Source organism: Malaya genurostris, chromosome 2, assembly GCF_030247185.1.
Source record: "Malaya genurostris strain Urasoe2022 chromosome 2, Malgen_1.1, whole genome shotgun sequence".
Lineage (NCBI taxonomy): Eukaryota > Metazoa > Arthropoda > Insecta > Diptera > Culicidae > Malaya > Malaya genurostris.
The window spans coordinates 331,479,772-331,491,683 of NC_080571.1; the positions used below are offsets into that span (position 1 = coordinate 331,479,772).

Consider the following 11,912-nt stretch of genomic DNA (forward strand, 5'->3'; position numbering starts at 1 on the left):
TTAATGCAGTATACAAAAAAGTAAAGCAAACCTCAAAAGAAAACATCACGGTTAAAGACAATTATTTCCAGTGTTCCTCAACACATCTACCTGGAAATAAGAATACTTTTGTAAGTATCTATATGAAAAGCAGTTTTTTATTTTACTTATCTTTTCAAGAAATATAAGAATCTCTTACCTTCATCCAATATATATTATTTTCTCGCTCCTCCAGCAATGAATACGTGATGTTTTGCACATTTGACAACACACATTAAATGACAAGTGTTTCACCGAGTTTCAGTAAAAGCTAAAACACTATTCGAAATATCGGAAATAACGGATTTGCTGATATCGGCATATTTGTTGTTTACTGACAAGCTCAGCTTAATATTTTTCTAAACTTCGTCAAAAGAACGCGCTTTACCGAGATATCAGAATATTACATTACCGAATTTTGGAAAATAGCTTATGGATTACTGAACAATCAGTAAAATGTCGTGTTGCCGATCTAATACAGTATTTCATTATGCCAAGCTCAAGAATCTGTTTTAAATGTGAACGAATGATATATTTATATTTCCAACCCTTCTTACATTCCTTTACTAACTTTTGGGGAGTCCCTTCTTCTCCTATAACAACAAGCCAATCGGCCATGTTAAGCTAAAGTAAATGAGCCAAATAAAATTTTATTAAAAAAAATTAGAAACACACGCAAAAACAAACCCTATTGTCCGCTTTTCCCGAAAGTAACTGGCAACTACGTTCCAAAGGAACGCAGCCTAATTTACGAATTCTTTGACAGTTCACTCAAAATTGTTTACATTCAATCAGCTACGAGTTAATTCCTTTTCACAATATTTTTATTAGATTATGCTTCAAATTGCGGTAAAATTTTAAGCTATTTTAGTTAACATGATGCGAGGGCGTTCGGTAGCATTACAGTTATCAGGTCGTGCTAGGAGCTGTTCATCTACCCGACAAAATGCTACAGAACTAAAGAAAGCTGAGACCTATGGTACGGACCAAGAGCAACCACGTAAAGGCCGTGGTAGAGGACGACCACGACATCCAAGGCCTGAAATTTTGATTCCTGATAGGCCTCCAGATGCAAATGAAGATCAAAATCTACCAAGTAAAACTGCCCAGCCAATGTGTGAGAAAACGGCAAACACAAAAAAGGTATCACATCCTGAATAGTAATTTAACCGGTTTCCATATATTATATGTTTTTAGAATATCACTGGTCGTCATAAGGACGATACCAAATCTAATGTAACATGTGAGATCTGCGGAAAGTTTTTCAAGTTTCGAGCTACCCTAAAGCAGCATGAACAGATTCACTACGGAATTAAAGAATTCGAATGTGAAGTATGCCACACGCGATTTCTGCACAAGGGAACCCTAAAGGTTCATCTTCGGCTACACACAGGAGAAATGCCTTACAAATGTCCGCACTGTCCGAAACGGTTTCGAGGGCAAACAGCTCTGGATTGTCATGTGTTTAGGCACACAAAACAGGGCACAAAATGTCCGCAATGTTCTTCTATTTTTGCCACACCTTCGATTGTGAAACAGCACATTCGCGAAGTCCACACGACAGAACGTTCACACACTTGCCAGATTTGCGGTGTGACTTATAAGCATCGAAAAAGTCTTCGATTGCATCTACGCAACCATCAGAAACGAGTTTGTCCCGAGTGTGGCAAAGTTTTTCACAGTATATATGCAATGATGACACACCGGAAGGTTCACGCGCAGGATCACTTCCAGTTCAAATGTACTTATTGTGATCGAAAGTTTGAGAAGGAGGTTGAATTACAGTCGCATAATAAACTAAGATGGAGAGCATATCAGTGCGATATGTGCTGCCATAGTTTTAACAAGGCTGAATATTTGATCAATCACAACCGACGGAATCACTGGAAGGAAATGGGCCTTGAACAGTTGAAGGTTGCGCCTCCGAAGAACGGTTGGAACAGAAAAGGTGTTCCAAAAATAAAAAAAGTCGAAAAATCAGTAGCAAATGAAAATTTAATTACGGAAGTATGCCAGCGAACCGATGGCCCCTTGGAAAATAACCAGTCGTCAGATGTGACTATGCCGGCAGGCTATCAAAATGACGTTATTATTGAGAAGCGACCAGCAGAGACTACAGCAGAAATCAAACCGGCCGGTCCAATCGAGCATAATAACGAATTTGATTGTAAAGTTGTAGAGACATTTGAAAAACAAGAATCTGATTTCGATTATGATTGTACTGCAAATGATGACCTGGGATTTGCTGGGAACTCAGATACAGATCAAATCTCATTCGACGATATTAAATTTGAAAGTGAAACAACGCAAATACAACAACCTGATTCGATTTTCTTCAAAGCAGAAATCAACGAAAAAGACGATGTATTTAACACAGAAGAACCAGTTTTAGATGAAGTCACTGATACTAAAGAAGAATGCCAGGAAAAAGATGACGTGTCTGAGAGTGATGATGATGTGCCACTAGCGGTAAGCTTTTTAAACTGTTTTAAATATAATAAGACAAATAAATTCATTAGACGGCAACTTTATTTGTTTGACAGAACTTACTTTCAAAGAACAGTAGCAAAGGAATTCCTACGATTTCCAAAGATAAGAAAACTAAGCGTAGGAGAGGAGTTACTGACACAACAAAAGAAAAGACTCCACAAATTAAAAATGAAGTATTCAATGAGACTGAAGAAGACAGACTAAGTGGCGAAGCAGAAAATCATTCCATAAAAACAAACCTTGAAATTAAAGCCGGAAAGCAGAAGCGACGTTCTCGGCTTGAAACAGGAAACCAATCGCAGAAAGAAACGAAAATTAAAGCGGGACTCTACTGTCCTTACTGCGGTGAATCTTTTGCGGGGCGAACATCACTCAAGCAGCATAAGGTGGAAGTACATCCAGATATGAAACCGCATAAGGGGGTTAGTTCCGACTTCTTTTGCGATACCCAAAATATTTTCCAATAAATCCAAAACTTCTCATTTCAGCCTTTTATTTGTGAAGTCTGTGGCAAATCGTACGCCACGGTGGCATCGATGGTAGTTCATCGGGGAAGTCATGCCGAGTATCAACGGTTCAAGTGTGACGAGTGTCCCAAAGCGTTTACCTACCGGTGCTATCTGGAAAATCACAAACGAGCCGAGCATTTGCACGAACGACTGATTTGTCCGCTCTGCGGGAAACAGTTTAAGTACAGTCAGGATCTGAAAGTGCACACCAAACAGCACGAGGATGACAAACCGTTCAAGTGTGACTTGTGTCCATCGGTGTTTCGATACCCAAGTGCCCTACGTTGCCATAAGGCACTTCACGTGGAGACTGTTTTTACGTGCGACATTTGCCAAAAACAGTTCAAATACGCCAATAGTTTACGGGTCCACAAGCGTTTGCACACCGGTGTCAAGCGCTTCCGATGTGAAATTTGTGATCGAGAGTTCCACACGAAAGCTCCGTTGGTACGGCATTTGGCGACTCATTCGGTGGAACGCGAAATGAAGTGCGTTGTTTGCGATAAGATATTCTATAAGAAAATAGAACTTGTCATTCATCAGACAAAGGAACATCCGAACAATCCTGTTATAGGAAAAACCATCAAAATTCACGTTTGTCCGGTGTGTGGGCAGGAGTTTACCAAGAAAAGTAATTTAAAATCACACTCGTACATCCACGGTGATGTGTACAAGTACAAGTGCGACCTGTGTGAAGATCAAAAGTTTAAACAACATGCTGGATTACGGCATCATTTAACGCACTTCCATAAGCTCGAGATACGCAAACGGCAGCCAAAGGATGCAAGCATTTCGAAAACAAACGACGAAGATGTTTGCTCCGCAATAACCGCCACCCTGGCACCGGCTGTTAGTGTTTTACACAATGGAATTGAGTTTATGGTGCAGCGGGTTGAGTGTGAATAGTGTTATAAATACACGTGTTACGTGCTTATGATCACAGCCTGTCAATATAGTTTATTAAATTAATGCTTTATTATTTCTTTTTGGAAAATGATCGTCGGATATAGCTAAGCGATAGTGTGAATGTTCAATAGTTCAGAAGTTCATTAAGATTACGAAATTTACTACTATGTTAACCTTCTTCGGCTCCGTTCGTTTCGTCCACTCGGCTTTTGTTTTTCAGCAAAAAGTTGGCCAAATACTGTACCGGATCCTGTGGTCGCTCTTTAGCCAGTGCTTTGAGTCCCTGTAGCAGAATTGGATTTACGGTCTGGTCCAGATATTGTCGGGTAGGTAGCGATTGCAGGTCGCGCCCGGTGAGCTTGCGTCCGTTGTCATTACTCGATTTGTTTTCCTTCTCCATTGTTGTTAGTTTTATCTGTCAAATATATAGCATAATAAAAACAGGGCATGCGAAATTTCTCGAGGAGGCTATGGAATATTCAACCAATGAATTTTGTCCTAACTCAACAGATCCATTTCGAATATTTGAACCTTCCCTGAGTCACTAACATTAATCCTACCTATTGAACCCGCCCAAACAGTAGTTTGTTGAATATTCACTATAAAATAAATAATTGGTGCAAAAATATTCCTAAGCTTCTATTCCTTGCGATTTTGTTTATAGTCAGTCGTTGAACGCAGCCTGTTTCTGACGTTAGTGTTTGGTCGAAATAATCGACGAATCTTTAATCGATTTTTGCTCAACATACGCTCATATATGTTAGACTGGTTCTGAAGAACTGTCATTAGTTTCTCTTCATTAAGATCCTGAAGTAAAAATTTGTGTGAAAACATCAACGAGCAATAATTGATGGTTTAATGTTGACTTGAATTTGGATCGAACTATATTACCCAATTCGGTCAAATTGTCCATCTCTGTTCCTAGTGATAGTGTTATCAATCGTAATGGCTGAGCTGCTAATTGATCCGAACATACGCGGATGGGTGTTTCTACCGATAGTGGTCATCACTTTCCTGGTTGGTATTATCCGTCATTATTTTTCGATATTGATTTCCTCCCAGAAAAAAGTCGAGCTAACCCAGATTCAAGACAGGTAAATGAAAATATATTTTAAGTCGCTCAAGCATTAAGTTACCGTCATCTATTCTATTCTGCTCACCAGTCAAGCAATGATTCGGGCCCGTCTGCTGCGTGAAAACGGAAAATACCTAACCCCGCAATCCTTTGCAATGAGGAGGCATTATTTTAACAATGAGGAAACTGGATATTTCAAAACTCAGAAAAGAGCACCACCGAGCCCAAACTCAACGGCTATGTTGTCCGATCTGGTCAAGGGTAATTTTATCAACGTTCTCCCGATGATTGTGATCGGTGGATGGATCAATTGGATGTTCTCTGGGTTTGTTACCACAAAGGTTCCGTTCCCGTTGACCTTGCGTTTCAAGCCGATGTTGCAACGTGGAATCGAACTAGCCTCGCTGGATGCAGCTTGGGTGTCATCTGCTTCGTGGTATTTCCTAAATGTTTTCGGGTTAAGAAGCATCTATACGTTGGTGTTAGGAGAGAACAATGGTAAAGGGTTTCTCATAGTTCATTTCATTTATGGTTATAAAACATCATTTTCCACCAACAGCCGCGGATCAAACGCAATCGATGCAGGATCAAATGTCCGGTGCTGCCGTTGCAATGCCACAGGATCCGAAGGCGGCATTTAAAGCCGAATGGGAGGCGTTGGAAATCACTGAATATCAGAATGCACTAGCGAATATCGAGAGTGAACTTTTGGCTTCTGCTACTGCGACTGGGGAGGGATCGAACGCTGTCCATCAGCAGCAAAACCGGGACGATGGAGTGCTGAGAAATTAACCCTTCGATATAAAATGCCAGTAGTTTAATGTAAAATTGTTGATTTTTTTTGCTAGATAATCCTACTATTCACGTTGGCGTGTAAAGTAAGGGTGGAAAATGTTCTATGATGAATGAATCGATTGAAAATTTAAACTATTTATGTTAATTGTATCAATATTTCAAACTAGCTAAGTTTTTAAACGATGATGGTGGGAACACTAGCTTAGTTAGTCTAGTAAATGACTATGATTGTATGTACTATTATAGCTCAAAGGTAAATAAATACAATGAACGATTAAGAAAATTTGTGATTACATTTCGTGGGAAGAAACTACTTTCACCAGACTGTAGTTTGAGGATTTTTCCATTGACCATTGAAATATCGAAATATTTTTTCTTCTATAAATTTATATTTTCCAGTTCTACGAGCAGGCGTCATGCTATGCCAAATCGACCGGTGACATTAGATGACAAGTGTCTCGCTGAATTTCAGTGAAAGCCAGCGAAACTTTTCAAAATCTACGCAAACGGATTTGCTCATTTCGGTATATATGTTGTTTACTGAGAAGCTCAGCAATATATTATGCCAAACTCCGTCAACAATCGAAATATCAAAATATAATTTTAACGAATTTCGGACAAGTACATGGGGACTAGGCGTCTCGTTATGTTGAGCTCGAGCATTAGTTTTAAGTGTGAGAACATCCTGCTCTGCAAAACGTTCTGAGTAACCCAAAATATTTCTTTTTGCCATTCTAATATACAGTCAGTCGCAAAAATGAGTGCACAGTTTACTTACTGTTAATCAAATCTGTGTGGCTACAAACTGGTATATAGTAATCAATGCATAGCAAGCCATGACCATTGTGGTGAGACAACTGCTTAAGGTCCAATAAATCATAGAACAACTTATATCATCATTACACCACGGACTGCTGTACAGGTAAGAAGTGCATCATCCTGGGTGATTCCGTTTTCGTTGAGTAATCAACAATTCACAATGGCGATCCTTTGCCAGGTGCTACAATTTTTATTGCTGCAAATAATAAGAACCGCCTGTGATATAATAATAATTTTTGTACACCCGAAAAGGAATCACCCAGGAAACAATTATGGATATTCGCCGTAATCTTTTAGACACAAAGTTTTCGCTTTGAAAGAAAAAGATCTGACCTAAGAGATTGCGTAACAGTTAAAATTGAAAAAGGCGGATCATTATGGTCGCGCATTATGAGCGGACAACGAAAGTCGCGCAATAAAGGATAAAAAATTGATCTATCTTTGGAAAAGCGGATCATTAAAATCGCGCATTACAGAGCGGACCCGGAAGGTCGTGCATTAAAATAAAAAAATATATAAAAGCGGACCGGAAACGTCGCGCACAAAAGAAGCGGGTGACATGGCCGCGCAAGGCAAAATGGCGGATTTGATAAATCGCGCATTACTGAGCGGATCGACAGATCGCGCACATTCATTTCATTAGCCTTGATAGTGACATAATGAAACATACTCAATTGTGTTTGTTGGAGTATCAAAACATTGAAAACATGTGAAAATGAGAAATATGTCCGATTGATTGGAAGAATGAGCAGTTTATATGTAAACAGGTAAACAGTTCGATAAAGAACTTTCGGTGGAATTCTCAATGTGTGAGTGGTGTGAGTTTCCCACCAAACAACACATGAAGAAGAAGAAGTACGATAAGGATATGATGCGTTTAGCAACGTCGTGCACTTCGATTTCGGTTACGAGGACTAATTTTGACAATGATGTTACAAAATAGATATATACTTCATGAATCGTTGATTTTTCTGTACCAATTCAATAAGTAGTTTAGAGTAAATTCACTGAGAAAATACCTACGTCACTAGTATGAACCCAAGCAATCAAAAATTGCATATTTACTAAGAATATTCACATTCTTGCTACTTAAAATTACACGCCGAAGAGAACCTATATTTACAAAAAGAAATCCGTGTAATATTGCTTGCAGCTTAGGAAAACACGTAGTTATTTGTTGACACGGGAACTACAGAACCTTTCCGAGTGAACTTCCTCATTTTTTAGGAGTACGAGTGTAAACTTTCCTGCTACATAGAAGCTGAACGATGTATTTTAGAAGCTGTTTAGAGGTTAGTTCGATTGCGTCACGCGAATTTTCAAGTGTGGATAAATACAGGGTGATTTTTTAAGAGCTTGAGAACTTTTTTAAACAATAAAACGCATAAAAATTGCAAAATCTCATCGGTTCTTTATTTTAAACGTTAGATTGGTACATGACATTTACTTTTTGAAGATAATTTCATTTAAATGTTGACCGCGGCTGCGTCTTAGGTGGTCCATTCGGAAAGTCCAATTTTGGGCAACTTTTTCGAGCATTTCGGCCGGAATAGCCCGAATTTCTTCGGAAATGTTGTCTTCCAAAGCTGGAATAGTTACTGGCTTATTTCTGTAGACTTTAGACTTGACGTAGCCCCACAAAAAATAGTCTAAAGGCGTCAAATCGCATGATCTTGGTGGCCAACTTACCGGTCCATTTCTTGAGATGAATTGTTCTCCGAAGTTTTCCCTCAAAATGGCCATAGAATCGCGAGCTGTGTGGCATGTAGCGCCATCTTGTTGAAACCACATGTCAACCAAGTTCAGTTCTTCCATTTTTGGCAACAAAAAGTTTGTTAGCATCGAACGATAGCGATCGCCATTCACTGTAACGTTGCGTCCAACAGCATCTTTGAAAAAATACGGTCCAATGATTCCACCAGCGTACAAACCACACCAAACAGTGCATTTTTCGGGATGCATGGGCAGTTCTTGAACGGCTTCTGGTTGCTCTTCACTCCAAATGCGGCAATTTTGCTTATTTACGTAGCCATTCAACCAGAAATGAGCCTCATCGCTGAACAAAATTTGTCGATAAAAAAGCGGATTTTCTGCCAACTTTTCTAGGGCCCATTCACTGATTTGCAAGCGTTGCTCGTTAGTAAGTCTATTCATGATGAAATGTCAGAGCATACTGAGCAAATAATAATGCATGAAAATCATAACCTCAAAAAATCTGAGCAAATACTAATGCATGAAAATCCTAACCTCAAAAAAATCACCTTTTACTTAAAATGGACTGCTTAGAATGCCATTCACCAGCTTCGTAACATCTCCACTATTCATCTTATATATTAAACTCATTTGTTAGAGTGTGATCCGCTATCTATGTTAGATGCATTGGCTCAAAGGGTGAATCGAAAATTGATGCATTCGCTTCCAGTTTTCGCGTCAAGTTACCAGCAGTATTTCACATTTTTCGAACGAATTTTTCTGAGATATTGCTGCAAAAGCTATTGCACTCGATTTAACCACAATTAGATCCGCAATCCAAAAACTCACGTGGTGACTCCACTAATCAAATGACTTTTGATACAGTGGCTCTTATTACCGATATCACTACACGGTGAAAATCAAGTGAAGTGAATGTAGGTTTTTATCACGAAAGTCGCTTCAGCGGAAAATGTAATTAGTTCGATGAGCTTGTTGTTATTATAAAATGATTTTTTTTACTTCAGTGTTTACTTCACTGAGCGTGATACTGGTAATAGGGAAAATCAAGTGAAGTGACGTGTAAGTGAAGTGAATGTGAAAGTGGAAGTGAGAACGGTAATAAGGGTCAGTAACACTATAAATAAAATCTTTTTAAAGCAGCTGTTCAAATATAGCTATGGGACCAACTTGTGCCAGATGTATTTTTGACGATTATAAATTATTCAACAGCTTGTCATATCACAACAGATATTCTTCACAGTGTCGCGAATAGCCTAAGGGTTTGTTTGGCCATTCGAAGCTTGATATGGGAAATTCATAATAGAACTGAAATTTAAATAAACGTATCTCCAGTAAGGAAATTTTATTTATACGAACAGTTCTCTTTTTTCTGTTATATTATAATCTCAAGATTTAATTTTCAATTCACAAATTATGCATCTAGAACTAAATACTCTTCTAAACATGCTCTAGAAATAGCGCATGTCAATACGGTATATGCCAGATAGATTAAGCTCGATTTTTTTATAGAAGAGGGTGGATGTGTGGCTACAAACTGGTATATAGTAATCAATGCATAGCAAGCCATGACCATTGTGGTGAGACAACTGCTTAAGGTCCAATAAATCATAGAACAACTTATATCATCATTACACCACGGACTGCTGTACAGGTAAGAAGTGCATCATCCTGGGTGATTCCGTTTTCGTTGAGTAATCAACAATTCACAAAATCAAGTTTGAATGTCGCTAGTCATAAAAAATCTTATTCAGTATTTGGTGTGTCCTCCTTTGGCATGTAAGCGACGCGGCATCGATTCCACCAGATTTTTGTTAATAGTGCAATAATTTTCCAAATATTTTGAATCCGTTTTGAATTTTTTCTTATTTGTTGATTTAACATTTTTCAGCTTGTTCTTCACCTCACACCATAAATGGTCAATAGGATTCAAATCGGGTGATTGAGGAGAAGTTTTGAGCTGTTTCGACACTTTATAGAGCAACCACTCACGTTCTACGTAGGAGGTATGCTTGGGATCATTGTCTTGCTGGAAGTAACAACCCTGTGGCAATTTTAATTTTTCCACCGAAGGTTGAAGATTGTGTTTTAGGATGTTTAGATAGCCCATTTTGTTCATATTCGTTTCAATAATCTCCATAGTACCAGTTCCACTAGCCGCCATCGAGCCCCACATAATTACGCTTCCTCCTCCATGCTTAACGGTAGGGCACAAATTTTGAGATTCCAGCTCCGATTTTGGCTTTCATTTCGTCAGTGAAAATTACATTGTTTCAAAAATCTTGAGGCTTATTCACATGTTCTTTCGCAAATTTCAGCCGCTTTTTGATATTCGCCCTTATTCTGAATAACGACGTATTGGTTTTTCGATCGAATATGGTTTGATTTTGCTAGCGTTATTAGGAATACATATGAAATACGATCGAATAAACTATACGTCGTTCAGAATAAGGGTGATTGGCTTTGGAGAGTAGCGGTTTTTCCCGAGCTACTCGGCCATGTAAATTAACATATGCTACGCATCTGATTGTGTTGGCACTAACAGACCTTAGAATATTGTCAGCAACTTCCACAGCCAACTTCGGAATACTTGTTTTAGGGTATTTTCGTAATGTTCGCACAATCTGCCGCTCATCTCCAGATGTTAGAATACGTTTTCGCTCTGTACCAGCTAGATTTTTCAAAGTCTCTTCGAATTTCCACTTTTTTATGATTTTGAATACTGTCGAATGTGGTCTTCCAATGATTGCAACAATTTCCCGTAACGAATTTCCACGACAGCAAAGACTTATTACATGAGTTCGCGTACTAATATCCGTTTCCTTTTTTGCCTTTCTCATATAGAAAGGTTATGCAATCACTGTGAAAACCGACTTTTGAACCGAGGCCCGGAGATATACCATTCGACTCAGTTCGTCGAGTACGCAAAATGTCTGTGTGTGTGTGTGTGTGTGTGTGTATGTGTGTGTGTATGTGTGTGTGTGTGTGTGTGTGTGTGTGTGTGTGTGTGTGTGTGTGTGTGTGTGTGTGTGTGTGTGTGTGTGTGTGTGTGTGTGTGTGGGTGTGGGTGCGCATGTATGTGTGTATGTAACGTTTTTTTGCATTAACTTTTCTCGGAGATGGCTGAACCGATTTTCACAAACTTAGAATTAAATGAAAGGTCTTGTGGTCCCATACAAAATTCCTGAATATTATTTGGATCCGACTTCCGGTTCCGGTATTATGGGGTAAAATGTGCAAAAAATTGTGAAAATAAGTGCACTAACTTTTCTCAGAGATGGCTGAACCGATTTTCACAAACTAGGGTTCCAATGAAAGGTCTTGTAGTCCCATAGAAAATTCCTGAATATTGTTTGGATCCTACTTTCGGTTCCGGAGCTATGGGGTAAAATGTGCAAAAAAATGAGAATATGTTTTCTAGATTTTCTCATAGATGGCGCGACCGATTTTCATAAACTTAGGTTCAAATGAAAGTTCCTGTGGTCCCATACGTAATTCCTGAATTTCATCTGGATACGACTTCCGGATCCGGAAATATAAGGTAAAGTGTGTTAAAAATTTTATACCATCACTGAAAAGGGCGAAAACCC

At 38.9% G+C, this 11,912-nt stretch overlaps 2 protein-coding genes across 2 annotated transcripts; both read left to right on the top strand.

Moving 5' to 3' along the window:
- Positions 1–822: 822 nt before the first annotated feature.
- On the top strand, positions 823–3,954 carry LOC131431566 (zinc finger protein 62 homolog). Its single transcript, XM_058597366.1, has 4 exons — positions 823–1,161; positions 1,216–2,487; positions 2,562–2,930; positions 2,997–3,954. Exons 1-4 carry the CDS (start codon positions 895–897, stop codon positions 3,921–3,923), a joined length of 2,835 nt encoding a protein of 944 aa, XP_058453349.1. The 5' UTR covers positions 823–894; the 3' UTR covers positions 3,924–3,954.
- Positions 3,955–4,702: 748 nt separating this feature from the next.
- On the top strand, positions 4,703–6,076 carry LOC131431569 (ER membrane protein complex subunit 3). The gene is made up of 3 exons (XM_058597369.1): positions 4,703–5,017; positions 5,087–5,496; positions 5,558–6,076. Exons 1-3 carry the CDS (start codon positions 4,869–4,871, stop codon positions 5,788–5,790), a joined length of 792 nt encoding a protein of 263 aa, XP_058453352.1. The 5' UTR covers positions 4,703–4,868; the 3' UTR covers positions 5,791–6,076.
- Positions 6,077–11,912: the final 5,836 nt, after the last annotated feature.